The sequence below is a fragment of the Pongo pygmaeus genome, chromosome 12 (genome assembly GCF_028885625.2).
Source record: "Pongo pygmaeus isolate AG05252 chromosome 12, NHGRI_mPonPyg2-v2.0_pri, whole genome shotgun sequence".
NCBI classification, from domain to species: Eukaryota; Metazoa; Chordata; class Mammalia; order Primates; family Hominidae; genus Pongo; species Pongo pygmaeus.
The window spans coordinates 64,981,543-65,006,404 of record NC_072385.2 but is presented as its reverse complement, the minus strand read 5'-3'; the positions used below and the strand labels follow the sequence as shown (position 1 = coordinate 65,006,404).

The 24,862-nt window shown below is 34.1% G+C and overlaps 1 protein-coding gene across 3 annotated transcripts in view; it reads left to right on the top strand.

Annotated features, from left to right (window-relative positions):
• The window catches only part of APLF (aprataxin and PNKP like factor), a 109,745-nt gene that overhangs the window by 64,612 nt on the left and 20,271 nt on the right, over positions 1–24,862 (top strand). For 2 of the 3 annotated variants that reach the window (XM_054475525.2, XM_054475530.2), the window contains exons 7-8: positions 2,888–3,243; positions 10,360–10,485. In XM_054475525.2, the coding sequence (XP_054331500.1) occupies positions 2,888–3,243; positions 10,360–10,485 (482 nt within the window). Of the gene's footprint in view, positions 1–2,887; positions 3,244–10,339; positions 10,486–24,862 lie in introns of all 3 variants that reach the window. The other variant, XM_063648649.1, reaches the window with a different exon arrangement.

Genomic DNA, 24,862 nt, shown 5'->3' with positions numbered 1-24,862 from the left:
CCAAGGGTGTACTATAAATCAATATTTCATGGAGTTCCATAAAGAGCATTATGATTTCCAGCTTTTGTGCCTCTTAAAATATATTTGAGAACCCCTGATCCATAGTATTGATATTTGGGACTTTAACATTTCTTTCTCTTTTAGAATAAATTAACATGTTAAACCTACTCCTTGTGAGGATTTAAAAATAAAACAAACTCTTCTCTAATTCATGGAAGTAGATGGAGTTGAAATATGATACTATGGATTATATTTCTTATATTTCATTTTCGTTGGTTTATTTTTTATTTTTAAATGGCAACATAATAGATGCTTATTGTCAAAAATGGAAGTATCAGAAGCATTTGAAGTAAATAATGAAAACCTCCATTTGCCTCATCCTTCGATCTCATTGCCTTACTAATTTTTTGGTAAGTATCCTTCTAACTCTTTTCATCTGGATTTACACAAATGAATGCACACATAGATATATAAGGAATTTTTTAAAAAGCTAAATGGCACCAAGTATGGATATTGTTTTTCAGTTAAAAAACATCTTTAGGTGTGTCATTATTATTTTAATGTCTGCATAGTATTTCATAGTAAGCATATAATTTATTTAACCACTTCCCTACCTGTGCTCTTTTTTTTTTTTTTTAATGTGATAAGATATTGAGTGGGATTGTTTCCTTGTCCCGGAACTGCTGCTAAGGCTCAAAGCTGGGAATAGAAGTACTAATAAAGTATCCCATGTTAAGGGGCCCTCAGCAGTAAGAACCAGCCCTTTCCCTTTATGGTTTATTGAAAGGTACGAAAAGCGATTCCCATCCCAACCCCCTAGGCTTGATACAAAGGGAATTGAGAGGCCGAAAGGTTTTAAGGTTAAGGACAGTGCAGTGTTTATGGGGGAAATTATTTCTTCCTTTTCTAAAATCAAGAGAAGAGGGGCATTCTAAGATAATTACTTGTGGAGCTTGGAAATGCCAGCAGGAACAAGAGATACATTTTATTGAACACCTGTTAGCCAGTGGATTTGCTGATCTACTCCACTGCTACCTGAACAAGGAGAAAGAAAACTGGGGAGAACTGACCCGGGGGGACTGCCAAGTAGGGAGGTGGGTTAGGATTGCCCAATTCTCACTAGGGTGTTCCAGTTGTTGGTACAGGCCAGTTCGTCCTGGAGTTAGGGGGTTGAGATTGGGGTGTACTTGTGCAGCCTGGGAGCAAAGAGCGTATGTTTTAGAGAGACATGACATGAATGTTGCCAGTGTAGCCAAAGGATTGCTTTCCCCATAGGTTATCTGTTACTATACAAGAACCATGATAAGATCTAGGTTCCTTTTTTCAAGGCAGTTAGTCAGTTTGGGTAGCATTTTAATGTACTGTTTCTTAAAAAATGAAATATCTTCTTAAGAAATTTAAGCTATTGAATATTAGGTCATGTAAAACCAGCTTTTTTTCAGATGGCATCCAGCATAAATGAGCCTTTAGTTATAAGTGGAAGCAAACATTGATGTGTATCTAGTATGTTGTTATCACATCCTAGAAATGGTTACCAGGAGAACTGGGGTATATCTGAGCATTGTTTCTACTCCACAGGAAGTATAAGTAATTAAGAGGTCATTTTTAACAGAATAAGACGAGGCTTATTGTTTGTGCTGGTGGTAAGTACAAATTACAAAGGTTCTGCAGTGCTAGTGAGAGTATTTATTTGGTTCAAAGCACCTTCAGTTTGGTTAAACTCAAAACTTTATTAAGACAAATTTAAAGGAATCCTATCTTTTTCCAAGTTGGTCAGAACATAGCTTTATGCAAAATTTTCCATGGGGGCAAAACAGTTTTGTCATTCAGCTATGGTAAAATCGTGATTACATTTAGAGGGCAGAAATAAAGTATTGCAGTAGCTTATAAGAAATTATAAGGGGCTAGGCACGGTGTCTCATGCCTGTAATCCCAACACTTTGAGAAGCCAGGGCAGGCAGATCACCTGAGGTCAGGAGTTCGAGACCAGCTTGGCCAACAGTGAAACCCCGTCTCTACTAAAAATACAAAAATTAGCTGGGCATGGTAGCGTGTGCCTGTAATCCCAGCTACTCGGGAGGCTGAGGTGGGAGAATCACTTGAACCTGGGAGGCGGAGGTTGCAGTGAGCAGAGATCGTGCCACCGCACTCCAGGTTGGGGGACAGAGCAAGACTCCATCTCAAAAAAAAAAGAGAAATTATAAGGACCGTGCATGTTAAGAACATGACACATTGTTGAACAGTGACATTTAAGAGAAGTTAAAGATTCAAATGAAAGCAAGTGTCTTCTCTTATATTTTATTTGTATTTTCTGGTTATTTTTCACTGAATGTTTGACGTGATTGTAAAGGTTTGATACAACTGTAAATTTCTTTTCTTTCCTTTTTTTTTTCTTTCTTTGAGATGGAGTCTTGTTCTTGTTGCCCAGGCTGGAATACAATGGTACAATCTCAGCTCACTGCAACCACTGCCTCTCAGGTTCAAGCGATTCTCCTGCCTCAGCCTCCCAAATAGCTGGGATTACAGGCACCCACCACCATGCTCAACTAATTTTTTGTATTTTTTAGTAAAGACGGGGTTTCACCATGTTGGCCAGGCTGGTCTGAAACTCCTGACCTCAGGTGATCCACCCGCCTCAGCCTTCCAAAGTGTTGGGATTACAGGCATGAGCCACCGTGCCTGGCCAAATTTCTTTTCTAATAACTAAAAATGTTTTAAGTTATTAAACTAAGCACATAGAAAATAGTGGCATTTAATAACTTTAAAATGTGAATCTTGAAGTTTTAAGTTTACATTTTGCGTGGATCTTGTAGTTTTGTGCTGTTATGCTCATATCTTTTAAAAAATGTTTCATTTATTTCTGATGTTTTTCGTATTTGTTTTACAGGAAATGCCACAATCATTTTCTGCAATCACATTAAGTAACACAGAGATGAATAATATTAAGACTAATGCACAGAGAAACAAACTTCCAATAGAGGAACTTGGTAAAGTTTCTAAACATAAAATGGCCACTAAAAGAACACCACATAAAGAAGATGAGGCAATGAGCTGTTCTGAAAATTGTTCGGGTGCCCAGGGCGAGTCATTTCAGGATGAGTCTCAAGGGCCTCATTCTGAGTCCAGCTCTAATCCCTCCAATCCTGAAACTTTGCATGCAAAGGCAACTGATTCAGTTCTACAAGGTTCTGAAGGAAACAAGGTCAAGAGGACATCCTGCATGTATGGGGCAAACTGCTATAGGTAAAATGAAATTACAGTAACATTTAATTCCATTATTTTGATAGCGTGTAGCTATGTAGATACATGCTACAGTATATTAAAAACCTAATAAAACCCACTGGCCTAAAGGTTAGGGGCTTTATCGTGTTTCTACTATTTGTACTTCCTCAGTATATTTTCTAGAAAATCCTTTTAAGGCTTTTAAGATACAGTGGGAGAATGAAATGTTTTATATATAGACATGCTGACTAATGTGAGGATCTGAATACTGGGGAATCCAGACATGAAAACTGAATCCCCCAGATCTAAATACCTGTTATTTAGTCTTTTCTTAAATATTAGAGAGATGGCTTCCTAAATAGTTGTTGTCTACAATATAACTATAATTTTAGGTTGTATTTAGGTGTCTTTTCTTTATATTTTTCTAATGGTGCTTTGAATCATCATGGTACCCTGTAAAACAACTGAATATAATAATCCTGGATTGATGGGTTGCTCCTATACTTGCTTCATTTATTTACACTGCCCTATATACTCTAATTTCTTATTTTGAGAATTCAAATTATAATCTCTTAGTTTTAGGCTATACTTTCATCCATAGTGTTTATAGTAACGTGTTTATAATTACATAACCCTGTTTCAGAAAGACTTCTTGCCATTCCAACTTGCCAAACCAAATATCCTAGCAATCCTTTCCAATAGTTTGTCTTCTGTGTCAATAAGACACTAGTCAGCATGTATACATATAAAACATTCAGTTCCCCCCACTGTATCTTAAAAGCCTATAGCAGGATTTTCTAAAAGATAGATATCTTTATTGTAATAGTATATTTTAACATATTCTGTTAATTTCACATTCATTTTCACTTTAAAATGTATTGCTATTTTAGCACTTGAATAACTCATATTTTTAAATTTGAATAGTTCTGATTTATGCTTTTTGAAACATTTTTGTATATATGCAATGGCTTTAGTTCCACATCTGGACCATAATGTAAAAACTTGCAAAATAGAAGTATATATACCTTCTGTTACCTGGGATTGTATTAGTTTGCCAGGGCTGCCATAACAAAATACCAGATTGGGTGCTTAAACAACAGAAATGTATTTTCCCACAGTTCTGGAGGCTGGAAGCCCTAGACCATGGTGTCAGCAAGTTTGTTTTCTCCTGAGACCTCTTTTCTTGGCTTGCAGACTGCCACTTTCTCACTGTGTCCTCACATAGCCTGTTCTCTGTACATGTAACTTCCTGGTCTCTTTTCCACATCTTGTAAGGACACCAGTTATATTAGGTTGGGCCCCACCCTTATGACCTCATTTAACCTTAATCATCTTTTTAAAGCCCCTATCTCCAAATTAGTCACACTGGAAATTAGGGCTTCAACATATGAATTTTGGGAGGTGGGGAACAATTCACTTCATAACACAATTTAAAAGAGAAAATTCATAATGGTCATATCAATAGAGAAAAGTCATTTGATAAAATTCAACATCCCATTTATGAAAAAAATTCTTAATTATATAAGAATAGAAAAGACTTCTTCAGTTTAATCAAGAATATCTACAGAAACCAACAGCTAACTTCATACTTAATGGTGAAAGATTAGAGTTTCTCCCATGATGTTGGGAACTAACCAGTATGTCTGCTATCACCACTGCTATTCAACATTGCAGTAGAGATCATAGCCAGTACACTAAGGCAAAAAAAAAGAAATATGTAGAGTAGAAAGGAAAAAATAAAACTGTAATTATTTACAGGTGACATGATTGTATAATTTTGAAAATTCAGAATCTTTTTCTTATTATACTCTGAGTTCTGGGATACATGTGCAGAATGTGCAGGTTTGTTATATAGGTATACATGTGCCATGGTTTTCTGCACCCATCAACCCATCATCTAGGTTTTAAGCCCCACATGCATTAGGTATTTCTCCTAATGCTATCCATCCCCTTGCCCCCACCCCCCAACAGGCACCAGTATATGATGTTCCTCTCCCTGTGTCCATGTGTTCTCATTGTTCAACTCCCACTTATGAATGAGAACATGCAGTGTTTGGTTTCCTGTTCCTGTGTTAGTTGGCTGAGAATGATGGTTTCTAGCTTCATCCATGTCCCTGCAAAGGACATGAACTCTTTGTTTTTTATGGCTGCATAGTATTCCATGGTGTATATGTGCCACATTTTCTTTATCCAGTGTATCATTGATGGGCATTTGGGTTGGTTCCAAGTCTTTGCTATTGTGAATAGTGCTGCCATAAACATACATTAGCATGTGTCTTTATAGTAGAATGATTTATAATCCTTTAGGTATATACCCAGTAATGGGATTGCTGGGTCAAAAGATATTTCTGGTTCTAGATCCTTGTGGAATTGCCACACTATCTTCCACAATGGTTGAACTAATTTACATTCCCACCAACAGTGTAAAGGTGTTCCTATTTTTCCACATCCTCTCTAGCACCTGTTGCAAGAATCAATATTGTAAAGATATACATTTCCTTAAAATCGCTCTGTAAGTTTAAAGCAGTCTTTATCAAAATCCCAATAGGGTGTATGTGCATGCGTGTGTGTGTGTGTGTGTGTGTGTGTGTGTGTGTGTATGTGTGTAAGTTGACAAGCTGACTTTATAGAGGAATAGCAAAGGACCTAGAACTCTGAATACAATCTTCAAGTGCAAACTTGAAAGACTTACACGACCAGATAGAAAGCCTTATTATAAAGCTACCATATATAATGCAGTAATATTACTGCAAGGATAGATAAACAGTAATCAGTGCAAGAGATTAAAGAGTTCAAAACCAAACCTACATGTCTGTGTTTATGACAGAGGTACCACTGAAGATCTGTGGGTTAAGCATGAACTTTCAATGAGTGGTGTTTGGCAATTGGATATTCATATGAAAAGATAATGAATCTTAACTCCTGCCTTATACCTATCACAAAATAAATCTCAGATAGATTTTTGTAAAACATATAAAGTACAGGTAGCAGAGGATAACAGAATATATTCATGACATTGGGCAAAGATTTCTTAAGCATGTTATAAAATGAAGTAATCATAATCATGTTATCCAGTTGATCAGTTGGACAAAATTAAAATTAAAATTACCCTTTATGTTATATTTAAATATAATATTAGAAGGGTGAAAAGGCAAGGCACAAAGTAGATGAGGATATTTGTTATACATATTTCAAAGAACTTGTATCAAAAATAAATAGCAACCAATAAGAAAATGACAACTCAGTTAAGAAAAGAAAATGAGCAAAAGGCACTGCACAAAAGAGAACAGTGAAATGGCCAATAAGCATACAAGAAAGGTTTGATGCTTGTTAGTCATGTAGGGAAACACATTTTAAAAGATAATACTACAGATCAGTGGTTGTCAAACTTTTAAAAGTGCCGGACAGTAAATATTTTTGGCTTCTTGGGCCGTACAGTCTTTGTTGCCACTGCTTAATTATGCTGTCATAGTGTGCAAGCAGCCATAGACAGCAGAGGCAGCGAAGATGTTAATACTATTCAAGGTGATCTACAGAATTAATGCAATCGCTATCAAAATCCTAATGGTTTTTTTTTTGCAGAAATAGAAAAAATTATTCCAAAATCATGTAGAATCTCAGGGGATCTCAAGTAGCCAAAACAATCTTGAAGATGATCCAAGTTGGAGGTCTCACACTTCCTGATTTTAAAATGTATTACAAAGCCACAGTAATCCAAACAGTGTGGTACTGGCATAAAGATAGACATATAGACAAATGGAATAGACTAGAGAGCCTATAAATAAATCCTCATATATATGGTTAAATAATTTTCAACAGTGGTCTCAAGACAAATCAAAGAGGAAAGGACAGATTTTTTTTCAACAAATAGTGCTCAGAAAACTGCATATTCACATTCAAAAGAGTGAAGTTGGATGCTTGCCTTACACCTGTTTTCAAAATATAACTTAAAATGGATCAATAATCTGAACATATAAAACTATAAACATCTAAAACTATAAGACTCTTAGAAGAAAATGGGGGAGAAGCTTCATGACATTGGATTTGACAAAGATTTCTTGGATATGACACCAAAGCACAGACAAAAGCAAAAATAGAAAAATTGGACTTTTTAAAGTTAAGAACTTCTGTACATGAAAGAACGAAATTAACACAGAGTGAAATGACAACCTATGGAATGGGATAAAATATTTGCAAATTATATATCTGGTAAGGATTAATGTCTAGAATACATAAAGAACTATAACTAAACAACCAAAAAACAAATTACCCAATTTGAAATTGGGGAAATAACTTAAATAGGTATTTCTCTAAAGATAATGTACAAATGACCAACAAGCATATTAAAAGATGCTCAACATCACTAAACATTAGGGAAATGCAGACCATAACCACATTGAGATATCACCTCACACCTATTAGGGTGGCTACTTTCAAAAACAAAATGAAAAACAAGTAACAATTGTTGATGGGGATGTGGAAAAATTGGAACCTTTGTGCATTGTTGGTGGGAATGTAAATTGGTGTAGCCACTGTAGAAAACAGTATGGTAGTTCCTCAAAAAAATTAAAGATAGAATTACCATATTATATAGCAATTCCACTTCTGGGTATATATCCATAAGAATTGAAAGCAGAATCTCAAAGAGTTCATAGCAGCACTATATTCACAATACCCAGGAGGTAGAAGGAACCCACATGTCCATCAATTATTGAAGGAATAAAGAAAATTTGGTATATACATACGATGGAATATTATTCAGCCTTAAAAGGAAGGGAAATTCTGACACATGCTCCTATATGTATGAACCTTGAGGACATTATGCTAAGTGAAATAAACCAGTCACAAAAAGATAAATACTTCATAATTCTACTTGTAGGAGGTATCTAGAGTAGTTCGATTCATAAAAACAGAAATTAGAATGGCAGTTACCAGTGGCTGTGGGGAGAAACAGAAATCAGAATGGTGGATTCCAGGGGAGGAGAGGAGGAACTGGGAAGTTGTTGTTTAATGGGTATAGAGTTTTCAGTTTCGCAAGATGAAAAAATTCTAGGGATTGGTTGCACAACAATGTGAATATACTTAACATTACTGAACTGTGCACGTAGAAATTGTTAAGATGGTAAATTTTATGTTGCTTATATATTCTTTTTTTTTCTTTTTATTATTATTATTATTATTATTATTATTATACTTTAGGCTCTATGGTACATGTGCGCAATGTGCAGGTAAGTTACATATGTATACATGTGCCATGCTGGTGCGCTGCACCCACCAACTTGTCATCTAGCACAGTTTAAAAAAAGCAGTAGGCCAGATTTGGCCTGCTGTTCATAGTTTGCCACTCTCTGCTATAAATACTGCCACGTGAAAAAACAAAAAAGAAACCTAACAGTGCTAAATGTTGGTGAGGTTGTTGAAAAACTGGAACTCTAATAACCTTCTACTGGGAGTGAAAATTAATACAGTCATTTTGGAAATTTGGCAATGTTTATCAAACCTGAGCATATACATACCCTGTGACCATTCTTAACTATATCCCCAGGAAAATGCATGTAGATGTGCATCAGAAGGCTTATACTAGAATGCTCATTGCAGTATTACTTATAGAAGTCAATACCTGAAATGAATCCAAAAGTTTATCAGTAGTAAAATGGATAAATTATAATACCATCATCAAATGGATGATGCTGTTACTACATGGTATTGAAAACGTACTTACTGCTACATGTAACAACATGAATTAATCATATAAATATAAAAAGGCTGGTTCAAAGAAGTACATACTAGTATATATTTTCATTTAAGTTCAAAGGCAGACAATACTGATCTGTTGTTTTATAATATCACTTCTTAAAGTATGATCCAGAGATCCCTGGATGTCCCCAGAACACGTTTAAGAAATCTGTTAAGTCAATTGTATTTTCTTTTTTTTTTTTTTTTTTTTTTGAGATGGAGTTTTGCTCTGTCACCCAGGCTGGAGTGCAGTGGCACAATCTTGGCTCACTGCAACCTCCGCCTCCTGGGTTCAAGCAGTTCTCCTGCCTCAGCCTTCTGAGTAGCTGGGATTACAGATGTGTGCCACCAAGCCCGGCTAGTTGTATTTTTAGTAGAGATGGGGTTTCAACATGTTGGCCAGGCTGGTCTTGAACTCCTAACTTCAAGTGATCTGCCCTCCTCGGCCTCCCAAAGTGCTAGGATTACAGGTGTGAGCCACCACACCCGACCCAAAAGTATTTTCATAATAATATTGTGACTTTTTGTGAATGCCTTTTTTTACTGTCATTCACTCTCTCACAAGTGTACAGTGGAGTTTCCCAGAGGCCACAAGTTATGTGTTGTTAATGATTGAATGCAGAAGCAGGCATGAGAAGCCAAATGCCTTCTCTAAAGTAGAGACTAAAGAAATTTCCATAGTATAAAACAATAATTTTTTCTTGGAAGTTAATAATTATTTATGTTAAGACATGTTATTATGATAGTATGTAAAAGGTTTATTATTGTTCTATTTAAGTCAATAAATGCACTTTTTCAGTTTCTCATTTATAATTTCTAATAGAGTAAATATCCTATATAAACAAAAGCTCTCTGGAGTTTTAATCTTTTTTTTTAGTGTAAGAGTCTTGAGACCGAAACGTTTGAAAAACACTTTTAGAAGTTAGGATAGTTACCTTTGTGCAGTAAATGGATTTAGTGATTGAAGAGAGCACATGGGACCTTTCTAGGATGTTGGAAATGTTCTGTTTTTTATCTTAGCAGAGGGTACAATATATGTGCTCATTTTATTAAAAGTTTTGCAAAGCTATATATGTTTATGATATTTATGTTACATGCTTACATACATATGTGTCATATATATAGTAATGTTTGCAAGTTGTCTATTGATATTCATGGCTTATCACATGACACCAGAAATGTATTATGTTACCGTGAGAGTCCTGTACTGAGTTGATGTCATCAACTTTATGTCATCAATTTAGCATGTTGATGTAATCTGTGCTTATGTCATCAATGTAGCATGTTGGTTTATGTTCAGGGATAGCCAGATGTGGATTGTCTGGTTTCCTGCTATATCCACTAAAAATCTAGAATATCCTATTTTTTTTTTTTCTGACAGTATATTTGTCGCCCTCCTAGGAAGAATCCTGTTCATTTTCAACATTTTAGCCATCCTGGTGATAGTGATTATGAAGGTGTACAAATCGTGGGCCAAGATGGGACTGATGACCGGCCTGAATGTCCCTATGGACCATCCTGTTATAGGTATAGAAACTGAAATGTTTGGCTGTACTCCTTTTCTTTCTTATCTCTGTTACTTATCTAGGAGAAACTGACAGCAGCTTGTTATCTCAAGCCTTTTAATTTTCATTTTTAAACTTCTGTAGATTACAGGTTTTCATATTGGTAATAGGTAATATTAGCTAATTCTGAATTACTGAAGTTACACATCTACGAGTGCCTGAAATTTTTCCTTATTTCCAACTTTCTGTAATGCAAATTAGATCACTTAAAAGCTGTTGATGCTACCCCAACATACACTTAATTCACTCTATATGTCCTAGGTGTGACATATAAATCCATCTGGGATGTTATCTCTGCATCCCTCTGATTCCTTAACTTTTACTACTCCACTATTCTTGCCAACATAGAAAGTCTAATCCTAAAGGAAGAGTAAGACTACTTCTCCTCTCAGTTTTCATGGCATCTTGTCCTTGTCTGTATCATGCACAGAGTAGGATTTATCTCATGAGATTATGTTTGTTTCTTTATCAGAACATCTCTTCCTACAGGCAGCAAGTATCTTGACAGCAAGGACTCTCATCTTTGTATCTTTCAACTTTGCTTAATAAATGAATGAACTTGAAACAAATTACCAAAGAAAGAAGTAGTGATTTCAGCTTTAGAGAGCTTTAATTCCAGACAGCCATCTTTCTTAGATAATTTTAAATACAGATTGCTGAACCTACTGGGCTATTTGAAGTTGTTTCTGTTTCTGTGATTGTGGTTTTCAATGAGAAGGCAAAGTAAGTTTCTGGGACCAGAAAGGAGAATGACTTATACTTTTTTTGAAAGGTAAGTGTTCATTATAATCAACTTTACCAATAAACTTGAAAATTTTTGGAGAAATTAACAAATTCCTAGAAAAATACAACCTTAAGAAACAGATAGAATCAAAAATTGAGTTAATATAAGAGAAATTGAATACATAATTTAAAGCTTTCCACCAAAGAAATGATAGATCTGTTTGGTTTTAATGGCAGGTTCTAACAAACATTTAAAGAAGAAGCACTTCATTTTTACACAAACTACTCCAAAGAAAGTAAAAGAGGGTGTATTTCCCAGTTCATGATGTGAGACCAGCACAAGTTTGATACCAAAACCCAGCAAGAATAATACAAGAATGAAAAATTATAGGATAAGCTTACTTTTGAACATAGTTGTAAATATCCTGAGGGGAGAAAAGTTATGAGAATCAAGTGATAAATAAAAAGGAAAATATAATATGACCAAATGGGGTCTATCTAAGGAATGCATGTTTTAATATTAAAAAATAAATTCATTTACCATGTCATCAGAATAAGTAGAAAAGCCATCTCCATAGATGATTGGAAAGAAAAAACCTGACAAACCAAAATCAACATTCATTTATGAAAAAAACTTGTAATAAAGTAAGAATAGAAGGGAGCTTCTTTAATATTAAAAAGAATATCTACAAAAAATTATAGCAAATATTATACTTAAAATATTAAAAATTTCGTTTCTGAAATCAGAAATAGACAAGAATGCCTGTTATTACCACTTCAGTTCATCATTATGTGGCGATTCAAGACAGTATACTAAGACAAGAAAAGGAAAATGGATAAGGATTGCAAAGGAAGAAATAAAACTTTGTGTTAACAGATGGTATTATTGTATATGCAGTAAATACAAAGTGGCCCACTGATGAGTTATAAATTTAGTAAGTGCTTAGGATGCTTACTGGATACAAAAATCAATATACAAAACCAATTGTATTTCTATATTCCAGCATTAACCGGTAAGAAAATAAAATTTTTTAAAGATTATAACATCAAAAAGTAAAGAGTCCTTAGGAATAAATATAAAAGGCATAGAAACCTCTATGAAGAAAACTATAAAACTTTAAATGTAAAAATGAGAAAGTGTTTTTCAGAAAGACCTAAATAATTATGAAGATCAAAATGTTCATGATTGAATTATTCAGTAGTGTCAGAATACCAGTTTTCCTCAAATGGATTTGTATACAAACTGATTCAAAATCATATTAGCTTTTATAAAGAAATTTACAATGTGATTCTAAAATGTGTATGGATTACAAAGGATAAAAGTAGCCATGACAATCGTACATAATGAAGAATAGGTGGGAGGATGTGTTATACTTTATAGTTACTAAAGCAGTGTGGTATGGGCACAAAGATAAAGTAACATGACCAGAACAGAATGGTACTTCAAAATAGGCTTATACATGTAAGGTGACATATTTATGAAAAGGGACATTGCAGGTATTGAGAAAAATGAATTTTTTCAATTAATTATAAGAGGAGAAGTAGATATTCATCTGAAGAAAAAATAAAATTTGACCCTTATATCACACCATAGTCAAAAACTGAATTTCAGATGACTCATAGTACTAAATGTAAAAAACAAAATAATATAGCTTTATTTTTTTTGTTTGTAAATTACCCAGTCTCAGGTATGTCTTTATTAGCAATGTGAGAACAAACTAATATGCCATCTAAATTTATTGTAATTACTTATTTTACAACTATAAATGAAGTCAGGATTCAGGAATTACACTTACTTATTTACAGTTAAATCTCCAATATCTAACAGACTGCTGACTTACATTAGATAGATGTTCAAGAAATCTTTGTTGAATAAAAAATGGATCCAGAGACTAAAATGGAATCAACTGTGCCTTTTGTTCCACTTTACTGTTTAAGAAGGAAGGTAAGTTTAGATAACTCAAAACATTACTGACAAAACTCTGCAGTCATCTGAACAAATAATTTCCAGATGAATTGGTGACTTCTCTAACGTAATTAAAAATAATATAGCTTTAAAAATAAATATAAGGGAATTGTTTCCTGATCTCAGAGCAGGGATTATTTTCTAAAACAAGAAACAAAAAATAATTAAAATGGAAAACATTTAATTATTTGACTACATTAAAAATAAGGTGTTTTTAATCCATCAGTACACAACATTAAGAGAATAAAAACAAAGCACAGAGTAAGAAAAAATATATTTGCAACCCACATAATTGACAGTAGCATATATCTAGAACACATGAAAAAATATTTTAAATTGCTATTGCTTTTTGCTTGGTAACATACATAGCCTTTTTGCCCAAAAGGAAATCCAAATATTAAACACATATGAAAAAGTACTCAGTGTCATTAGTAATCAGGGGCATTACACACACATGCACACACACATAAACATATAACCTTGAAGTAACTGTTTTCTCCTATTTATTCATTCAACAAATTCTTTTCCAAAGAATCATCAAATGCCAAGTGTTGATGAAACAGTGTTGAGATGTACTTGTAGAACAAACGTATATATTTATTTATAATTTTGGAACAAAGCCACCTTTCATAGCTCATGTTGTATATAATTCATGGCACTGTGGTGATGTGCCTTTTCATTTGTTAAAAAAAACATTTTGTAATGGAGAATTTTATCCATAAACACAAGTGGAGAGAATGTAGAATAAGTTCTAGTGAAATCCACCACCTAGTTTGTGCAGTTATCGACTCATGATCAATATTGTTTCATCAACCCCCAAACCACTTGCTACCCCATCCCTGTATTATTTTGAAGCAAATGCCTAACCCCATATCTTTTCATCCCATTTTATCTATGAGTATCTTAGGGTGTATCTCTAAAAATAAGCTCTAAAAACCTACCACAACACTGTTATTAAATAAATCTTTAATATTATTCAATATCCTGTCAAGTATCTACATTTCCCTATAGTGTCATTTTTTTAACAGTTTATCTGAATCAGGATCTGCTTAAGTTCTATATGGCAAAAGATGGCCATGTCTCTTAATTTATTTAATCAATAGGTTTCTCTTCATTTTTTCCTTGCTGTATATTTGTTGGAGAAAGCTAATCATTTGTTCTGAAGAGGATTCCATCATTTGCATTTTGTTGATTGTATTTTCCGGATGTCATTAATCACATTCTCCTGTATTTCCTAATAATTTATAGTTTGAACTAGAGGGTTGATCAGATATCAGTTCTAAAAATTGTGAAAGTTGCCTGGTCCTTTGAATATTATTTCCCTCTTAGTCTCTAAAATGTTTTTACCTAAAAGTCTACTTTGATATTTATAAATGTTTGAGAATTGCTCTAATATCTATTATAATTATCATTATTGATTTATAATTTAATTCCATGTGGTTATATAGCACACACTTTGGAAATTAAATCTTTGGAAATTTATTGAGATTTGTTTTGGCCCAGCATATGGGTGACTTTTATTGAACATATGGTGTGCACTTACATGTGTATTATCTAGTTGCTGGAAGTAAGGTTTTATAAATGTCGATTTGATCGAATGGTTATAGTGTTGTTCAGTTTTTTTATATATTTGCTAGTTGATTTTTTTCCTGTGGTGGTTCTACTAGTTACTGAGAGAGGAATATTAAAACCTTCACTATGATTATAGGTTTGTTTATTTCTCTGCTTAATTCTGTTAGTTTTTCTTAGTACTCCAGCTGTAAATTTGTCCTCAGTGAAAAAGCCATAAAAGTGGGAAATTTACTCAGAACTGTATCTTTCTTCCTACATGTTGACTCTCCAGTTTCTGTTTGCTTTTGGTAGCTATCCACTACCTTCCGATTATTGTTTTTAATATTTTTTCCAGAGTGTAATTGTTACCTGTCGGAGTGTTGGTCCGATATAATCTACTCTGTCATTATTGAAAGTGGAATCCTTGTTTTGTCTAACATAATATAACTACCCAAGGTTATGTGGTTAGTGTTTGTGTAATATCTTTTTTAATCCTTTTAGTTTCAACTGTGTTCTTATATTTAAAACATGTCTTTTATAAAGAGCATATAGTTGCTTCATTGGTTTTTATTTTTAATCCAGTCTGATAGTATCTGCGTTTTAGGTGGAATACTTAGTCCATTTACATTTTTTTTGAAATGGAGTTTTACTCTCTTGTCTAGACTGGAGTGCAGTGGCGTAATCTCGGCTCTCTTCAATCTCCGCCTTCCAGGTTCAGGCAATTCTCCTGCCTCAGCCTCCTGAGTAGCTGGGATTATAGGCACCCACCACTACGCCCGGCTAATTTTTGTATTTTTAGTAGAGACGAGGTTTCACTGTGTTGGCCAGGCTGGTCTCGAACTTCTGATCTCAAGTAATCTGCCCACCTCAGCCTCCCAAAGTGCTGGGATTACATGCATGAGCCACTACACCAACCCCATTTACATTTAATACTATTAGTGATATATTTTAATTTTTACTTTTTTGTATTTGTTTTCTATTTATCCTACATATTCTTTGTTTTTTATTCTCCTCTTTTTGACTTATTTTGGATTAAGTGTTTTTCATTCTATTTTTTTCTCCTCTGTTAACTTTTCAATAGCCACACTTTATTTCCATAGGCATCTGTGACTTATTACAATCTACCTTACTGTTGGTGCTTTTACCATTTCCCAAACAGTGCAAGAACCTTACATCACTTTAATTTCATTTACTTCTTTTGTCTTTTTAAACCATTGTTATCATATAGTTATACCTCTGTACATTAACTCACTAGACATTGTAATTGTTGTTTAAAAATTGTTTTAAGCATCAACATTCCCTTTATTTACATATTTATTGTTTTGAGTGCCCTTTATTTCTTCCTAAACGTCTATCCTTTCATCTGGGATCCTTTTCTTTTAGTTTTAAAAACTTCTTTGGGTTTTTCTTATAGTGAAGATCTACTAAAAAGAAATTCTTTACATTTTTGTGTGTCTGAAAGTGTTCTTATTTTAAATTTTTAAAGGCTATTTTCACTAGGTATGTAATTCTAGCTTAGCATACTTTTTCTTTTATCATTTATGTCATGCCATGGACTCTTGCATCCATAGTTTCTCTTGAAACTCAGTTGTCTATATTATTATTGCCATTATATTTTTAAATCAATATGCCTCTTCTTTCACTACGCTTAAGATTTTTATCTTTGCCTTTAGTTTTTAACAGTTTAACTAACATGTGCCTAGGTATATTTTTCTTTGTATTCCATCCTATTTGGGGGTTCACTGAGCTTTTTTGCAAGTTAATGCCTTTTATTAGTTTGAGGAGACTGCTTGGCTCTTATCAGATACTGTGTCTACTCTATTTTATCTTTTCTCTCTTTCTTGTACTCCAACTAAACATATATTAAACCCTTTGACCATGTCCCACATGTTTCTTCTAGTCTGCTGTTAAGCCCATTCAAAGAGTTCCTAATTTCAGATACTGTATTTTCCAGTTCTAGGATGTTTATTTAATTCTTCTTCTTTTTTTTTTTTTTTTGGCCAATTCTAATTTTGGTGAAACTATCCATTTTTAATTCATTTTCCCCAATTTTCTACTCTTTTTAAAAAAACATATTAATCTTAGTTATTTTAATGTTCTTATTTATGAACAAAAATTTCTGGTTCTGCTTCTTTTTTTTTTTTCTTGATTGTTGGGTCATATTTTTCTGCCTCTTTGTGTCTAGCAACCCTTTATTGCAATTCTAACATATTTTAATGAAAAGAACTATAGGTACCCTAGATATTGTCTTACATCAGTAAGGATACCACCTCTACTTGGCAGGTAGGGGCTAGTCATCTCTGTCCAGTCAGAAATTTAGACAGATAGTAGCTAGTTTGGAGTTTTATTAAAACTCAGTACACTTTTGTTTTATTTCTGCTTGTTTGGCATGGCTTTTCCTGACTTTTATGTGAGAGGCAAGTCTGTATTCTTAGCTATAAAACTTTCCTTTGGCAATTTTGAGCTTAGCCTATTAGCCTACTACCCATGCATCTTAAATTTTGGTTCATTTCTTGAGGGGAGGCTAGTTATGTTTGTTGCAGATACCTTCCCTCCAGTGGGACTTTGTCTCTGAAACACGACTTGAGCTGGATATTTCACGTTGCCTTTTTTGAAATTTCAGACCCAGACCCTCAGCCTCTCACACCTCTCAGGGAAGTCAACAAATATTTCTTGGGAAAAATCAGCTTTGTGTTTGGGGCTCCATTTGTTTCCAGATGGTCATGACAACTCTATGAGAGCTCTTTCTTTGAATAGTTTCTCCACTTGGTTTAAATCTTATCCTTAACCAATACCAAGAATTGACAAATGTCTTCAGGGAAGAAGGCAGCCTGTGATTGTCACCTTACAAAGGAAGAACTGTCATTATTAAATCTCTGGAATTTTAGATAATCTAAAATTTTCATTGCTCTCACAATTCTGTCATAAAAGTGATTTTTACAGCCTATCAGGCTTTTTTTCCTAGTTGTTAAAAAGAGTATTCTCCTACCATGAGAAGCAAAATAAAATTCTTTTCAGAAGCAAAGTAAAAATTTTCTTTTCTGAAGCAAAATAAAAATAATGCCTATTCTTCAGAAGAATAAAAACAAAATACAAAGCCTTGCTTAGGATAGTAATGTCAAAAATTGCTGTCTTCTTGTCATCAGTCTTTTTAAAATAGGTCAGAGAAGGGGCTAGTCAAGAGAAACAACTCCAAAACCAATTAGCTTACATGTGCTAATAAAAACTTTCATGTCTGTAGATATGTGTAGATGTATACGTATAGATATGGTACTTTCTTCATCTACTGAACTGCTTTGTGTCCTGATTCTGGTTGCAGATAAAAACTTACATTTTTTTCTCTTGTTAATTTTAATTACAGTTCAGAGAGACTTTTAGAGAATGTTAGATATGATTGATTACTCTGCCTACTGCTTTAAAAATAAGGGGATGTAAACTAAGAAAGATTAAATGAGTTGTGTAAGACCCCAAAGCTGGTGAGATAAAACCAAATCTCTTCCCTCCTCGAGACCAGAATTTCTCCATGGCATTGCCTGACTCCACGACTGTTAGTCATGGCTTTCTAAAGTATCACTGGGGGGTTGTCTTTTCAGCCAAATGTCAAAATAATATTTTGGAGTTTTCAAAATAATATTTGGAGTTTTCAAAGTACCTCTAGATAAGGAACTTTGAAGAAATCATAAATTTTCCAGGTCAGCAAAATAATAGAAATCCTTACAAACTGTCTGTTTTCGCATGATCATTATTGAAAACATACCTAATAGATTTATTTTGTTTCATTGCTGAAACTAAACCAATGTTTAGTTTAGTTATATTATAATCAGTTTACTCTTTAAAAAATATTGATTTGTGAGAGTATATTATTTTTGAGAGTATGTTTGTGAAGTATATTATTTTTATTAGCTATATACTGTTTAGTGCTAGAAAATATGCCCAGTGTATCAGAATTATAAAATGTACTAATTTAGTTTGCTTAAAAGTGAGTTTTCATGCATATGCATGCTAGATTTTTCCTGTAGCCACAGGAAAAAATATTGAAGTTCCACAGATCATAAAATAAGCCATCAAAATGAGCAATAAATTATTATATTTAGAAAAATGGAAAGATATGTATTCCAAAAGTAGAGTTGTGATAAGCCTGTTTTCCATGACAGATGACATATTTGGAAGAGAGATGAAATTCATGAGCTACAACATGTTTACTTGCTTTTTTATCTTTAAAAATTTGCCTTCACAAAACAGTGTGAGAATTATTCTGAAGTAAAAACAATTATTCTCTTAAGTGTAATGCTAGGTTGATTTCTTATTTTGTTATTATTATTATTTTGCTTCCCAGTCCTACCTTTTAATCACTGGAATGTGTGCAAGTCAGTTTCCTTTTTTATACACCTAGGTGATCTCAGATGTTGTATGCCATGTTAGATAATCTTACTATTATACTACATATCAATGCCTACATTTATATGGTAGTATATTGTATTTCCAAGTATTGTCTTATAGGGTCAAAGTTTTATCACTGTATCAAGTATGTAAACATAAAAACTGTATATATATGGGTATATATTTCATTTGTAGCCATTCCATCCCATGAGTAAAATGAGAAAAAAATAAGATATGGATCATATATGTAAATGTATAACATAGTAAAAATAAAGATTTCCACAGCCCTGCTAATATAGCAGGTTGGTCTTTAGAAAAGGATCTGTAATTATTAAATTTTACTTGTACTACTTATACTACAGGCATTATTAACATTTTCTATGACTTGTTATACTTTTTAAATCTAACAAAATTAAATTCAACATGAAAAAATGATAATTTGAAGGAACTAATTGGTGTTTTCATTTGAAGTATCTTGCCTGATGGGAATTGAGTTGAATTTGTGGATTACTTTGACAGTGTGATCATTTTTACAATATTGATTCTACCTATCCATGAACATGGGATGTGTTTCCATTTGTTTGTGTCATCTATGATTTCTTTCAGCAGTGTTTTGTAGTTTTCCTTGTAGAGGAAACCACCTCCTTGGTTAGGTATATTCCTAAGTTTCTTGTTTTTGTTTTTTTTGTTTTTTGTTTTTGGCAGCTATTATAATAGGGGTTGAGTTCTTGATTTTATTCTCAGCTTGATTGCTATTGGTGTATAGAAGAGCTACTGATTTGTGTACACTGATTTTGTATCCGGAAACTTTGGTGAATTCTTTTATCAGTTCTAAGAGCTTTCTGGAGGAATCTTTAGGGTTTTAGAAAAAAAAAATCCAAAAATTCATATGGAACCAAAACAAGACTAAGCAAAAAGAGCAAATCTGGAGGCATCACATTACCTGATTTCAAACTATGAGATAAGGCCGTAGTCACCAAAACAGCATGGTACTGGCATAAAGATAAGCACATAGACCAGTGGAACAGAATAGAGAGCCCAGAAAAAACCCCTAATACTTACAGCCAATTGATCTTCAACAAAGATATTTATGTTTATAAAGTGCGGAAAGGATACCCTATTCAACAAATGGTGCATGAATAATTGGCAAGCCACATGTAGGAAAATGAAACTGAACCCTCATCTCTCACCTTATACAAAAATCAACTCAAGATGGATCAAGGACTTAAATCTAAGACCAGAAACTATAAAAATTATAGAAGACAACACTGGAAAAACCCTTCTAGACATTGGCTTAGGCAAGGATTTCATAACCAAGAACCTAAAAGCAAGTGCATTAATAACAAAGATAAATAGCTGGGACTTAATTAAATTAAAGAGCTTTTACACAGCAAAAGCAACAGTCAGCAGAGTAAACAGACAACCCACAGAGTGGGTGAAAATCTTCTCAATTTGTACATCTGACAAAGGACTAATATCCAGAATCTACAATGAATTCAAACAAATTAGCAAGAAAAAACAAACAATCCTATCAAAAAGTAGGCTTAAGGACATGAATAGACAATTTTCAAAAGAGGATATATAAATGGCCAACAAACATATGAAAAAATGCTCAATATCACTAGTGATCAGGGAAATGCTAATTAAAATGCTAATGATCAGGGAAATGCTAATCAAAATCCTAATCAAAACCACAATGCAGTACCACCCTACGCCTGCAAGAATGGCCATAATCAAAAAATGAAAAAATAATAGATGTTGGTGTGGATGTGGTGAACAGGGAACACTTCTACACTGCTGGTGGGAATGTAAACTAGTACAACCACTATGGAAAACAGTGTGGAAATTCCTTAAACAACTAATAGTAGAACTATCATTTGATCCAGCAATCCCACTACTGGGTATCTACCCAGAGGAAATGAAGTCGTCATATGAAAAAGATACTTGCACACGCACATTTATAGCAGCACAATTTGCAATGGCAAAAACATGGAACCAACCCAAATGCGCATCAATAGAGTGGATAAAGAGTGCAAAGAAAGTATGATGGAATACTACTCAACTATAAGAAGGAATGAATTAATGGCACTCACAGTGACCTGGATGAGATTGGAGACTATTATTCTAAGTGAAGTATCTCAGGAATGGAAAACCAAACATGGTATGTTCTCACTCATATGTGGGAACAAAGCTGTGAGGATGCAAAGGCATAAGAAAGAAAGACACAATGGGCTTTGGGAACTCAGGGAGAAAGTGGGAAGGGTGTGAGGGATAAAAGACCACAAATTGGGTGCAGTGTATACTGCTTGGGTGATGGGTGCACCAAAATCTCACAAATCACCACTAAAGAACCTACTCATGTAACCAAATACCACCTGTTCCCCAATAACCTATGGAAATAAAAAAAATTAATAAAAAAGAAGTATCTTGCCTGTCAACGAATTTATTCTTTTTGTGCTGTCCACTGCTGTTTATCAGAAGACTCACTCAGTTTAATGGATTTCATTAGTTGAAGGCACTTGTCTGAATTAGAACATTGGATACTTAATGTCCACTGATTGCTGTTCCTCCCTCTGACTCATTCAGTTCCTCTGATGAATAATAGGATTTTATGCAGTGTGTATTCCTGTTCTTAGTTGTTGAGGTAAGCACTTATCTTAGAATATAAACACACTGATATGAATGGAGTCTATTTTCAACCAACTTGGTGTAAGAACGTAAAGTCACACTCATGTACCTTGCCTTGGATTACAAAACCTTAGGCTGCCATGTGTCATGCAGATGAAAATGTTGGTGTCTTGATGTCTTTCAGAAGCTAGTGTCCTATTTTTTTAAATTATAATGTCTTCTGAGAGGGAAGGCCTTAGGAGGTGTGTCAGTTATCAACTTTAAGTGCTCTCAGTGTAATATTGAATCTGCAACATGGCCTGTGTAGTGTGAAAGAACACAATGTTTTACCACAAGCACAATTCCATTTTCTCAAGACATATATGTGATGGTGAGTAAATCAATAATTTTTTATTTGCTGATCCTGATATGATCTAAAATTTTTTGCTAGTTCCTCTTTTATTTTTGAAAAGTGTTCCAAGTTGTCGTAATGTTATCTTAATTGACAGAAAGTACCATCTGTCCTTGGTATCTGCAGGGGACTGGTTCCAGGACCCCAGGGCATACCAAAATCTGAGGATGCTCAAGTCCCTTATGTACAATAGTATAGTATTTGCATATATCCTACACACATCCTTCCATGCACTTTAAATCATCTCTAGATTCCTTAAAATACCTAATAAAATGTAAATACTATGTAAATTGTTATTGTACTGTACTGTTTAGGGAACTATGACAAGAAACAAAAGTCTGTACATGTTCAGTAAGGATGCAATCATTGTAGGCCTAACTACATTTTCAATCTGCAGTTGGTTGAATCTGCAGATGCTGAATCCAGCTATGAGGGCCGACTATATCTGCAGATGTACACTTCAAGCTGCAAGATAATGATTTTTAGAAACCACTTAACAAAAAATAAGAATATGTGTTGTTTAGTATAAATCCAGATTATATTTCATGAAGCAAAAATAGATCTTCATAAGGAGACCTCTAGTTATCAGGTAGTTAAGATTTTCAGAATCAGTCATGTGATGCTATCAATCTATTTGTAGTTAAGAATAGTCAAAGTTGGCTGGACGTGGTGGCTCACACCTGTAATCCCAGCACTGTGGGAGGCCGAGGTGGGCGGATCACCTGAGGTCAGGAGTTCAAGACCAGCCTGTCCAACATGGTGAAACTCCATCTCTACTAAAAACACAAAAATTAATTGGTGTGGTGATGCACACCTGTAGTCCCAGCTACTAGGGAGGCTGAGGCAGGAGAATCACTTGAACCCGGGAGGCGGAGGTTACAGGGAGCTGAGATCGCACCACTGCACTCCAGCCTGGGTGACAGAATGAGACTCCATCTGAAAAAAAAAAAATAGTCAAAGTTGATAGCACCTTAATCCATTTTTATAGGTTCTGCATATATAGAAAGTAACTTATCATCATTTGCCATGCTTACAGTTCTTTAATTGTACATAAGAATATGATCTTGGAAAAAAAACTATCTTAAATATTAATCACTTGCTACACAGTTTTACATAAGACTTCGCTATAATTTTTTTAAACTTCATTCAGAAATTACAGTAACAACATCAATTATATTCATGTAGCCTTGACAAAATTTACTGGAATGTCTTCCGTGGTTTTGTTTTTCTTTTTCATTTAATGTGCATTAATTTTCATAATAATAAATTTGTTCTTCTTTGTTATATTTACTGTTAATTACACATATATAAAAATTTTCAGAGTTATATTGGCATACATAGTAAATTGTAGTAATTATCAGGTAACAAAGTGAGTACTTTTTACGATTTTATGCTAGTTTACTTGTTTTTTATTTAATAAAGACCATATTTAAACATTTTCCTTTTTCTTCTAAATTTTGAAACCTAGATATTTGATAATATGGGATTTATGGTTTTGCTTCAGGTTTTAAAATACATACTGAATTTCAAAAATGCAAGATAAACTATTTTGTTTTGATAGGACAAAAATATAGTATGTTCATTTCTCCACTGGGTAAATATTGAGCATCTAAAATGTTCTAGTCACTGATCTAGGAGCTTATGTAAAACAGTTCTGTTTTTTTTCTCTTCAGCTTTTATTTTGATTTCTGGGGTACATGTGCAGGATGTGCAGGTTTGTTACATAGGTAAACATTTGCCATGATGGTTTGCTGCACAGATCAACCCGTCACCTAGGTATTAAGCCCAGCATCCATTAGCTATTCTTCCTGATGCTCTCACTCTGCCTACACCCCCACCACCCACCACCGACAGGACCCAGTGTGTGTTGTTCCCCTCAGTGTGTCCATGTGTTCTCATTGTTCAGCTCCCACTTGTGAGTGAGAACATATGGTGTTTGGTTTTCAAACAGTTCTTCAGGTTCATTTACAATCATGGTGTTAAGTTAGTAAATCTTTGGAAGTAAATAAAACTAAAAACTATTATTCTGTTGTTGCTACCACTGTCTAGTTAATCTTTAGGTACTTCTTTATGACAAAGTGATAAAGTGTTTTTAAATTAGCAGACTTAGGTTCTAGTTATGGTTATGCTAATTCTGTAGCATGACTTTGCATCAGCTAGTTGATTTTCCTGGGTTTCAGTTTCTTGTGAAAACATGAAAAATACAGAGGTGGATTGCTTGTGCTCTGGGGGGTCTCGATTCACTATGGAGAGATCTAGAGCAGAGAGCAGTGTCTTCATATTCATAAAGTCAGCTCAGTTATGTGCCAGCTACCCTTCCTTAGCCTTCTTTTCTGTCTCCTCTTTTTCTTCCCTACTTGTAAATATTACAGAGCCACAGGGCTCAGTTCTCAGATCTCTTCCTTTCTGTTCTTATTTCTTAGGTGAGCTAATTCAATTTAATGGTTCAGATTCATATGTTTAAATGCCTCCACTTTGTGTAATAGGTGGATCAAACTTACCACCTCTAAGTCAGAACTCTTGATTTTTATCATGAAAACAACTCTTTTCCAAGTGTTCTTTACCTCTGTAAATGACTCCACCATTCACATAGTATTCAGGTGCTTCACCAAGAAGCACCTTTGACTCTTCTCTTTCCTTCACATCACTCATTCAGTCTATCAGCAGTCCGTGCCATTTCAACCTTTAAAATATATTAGG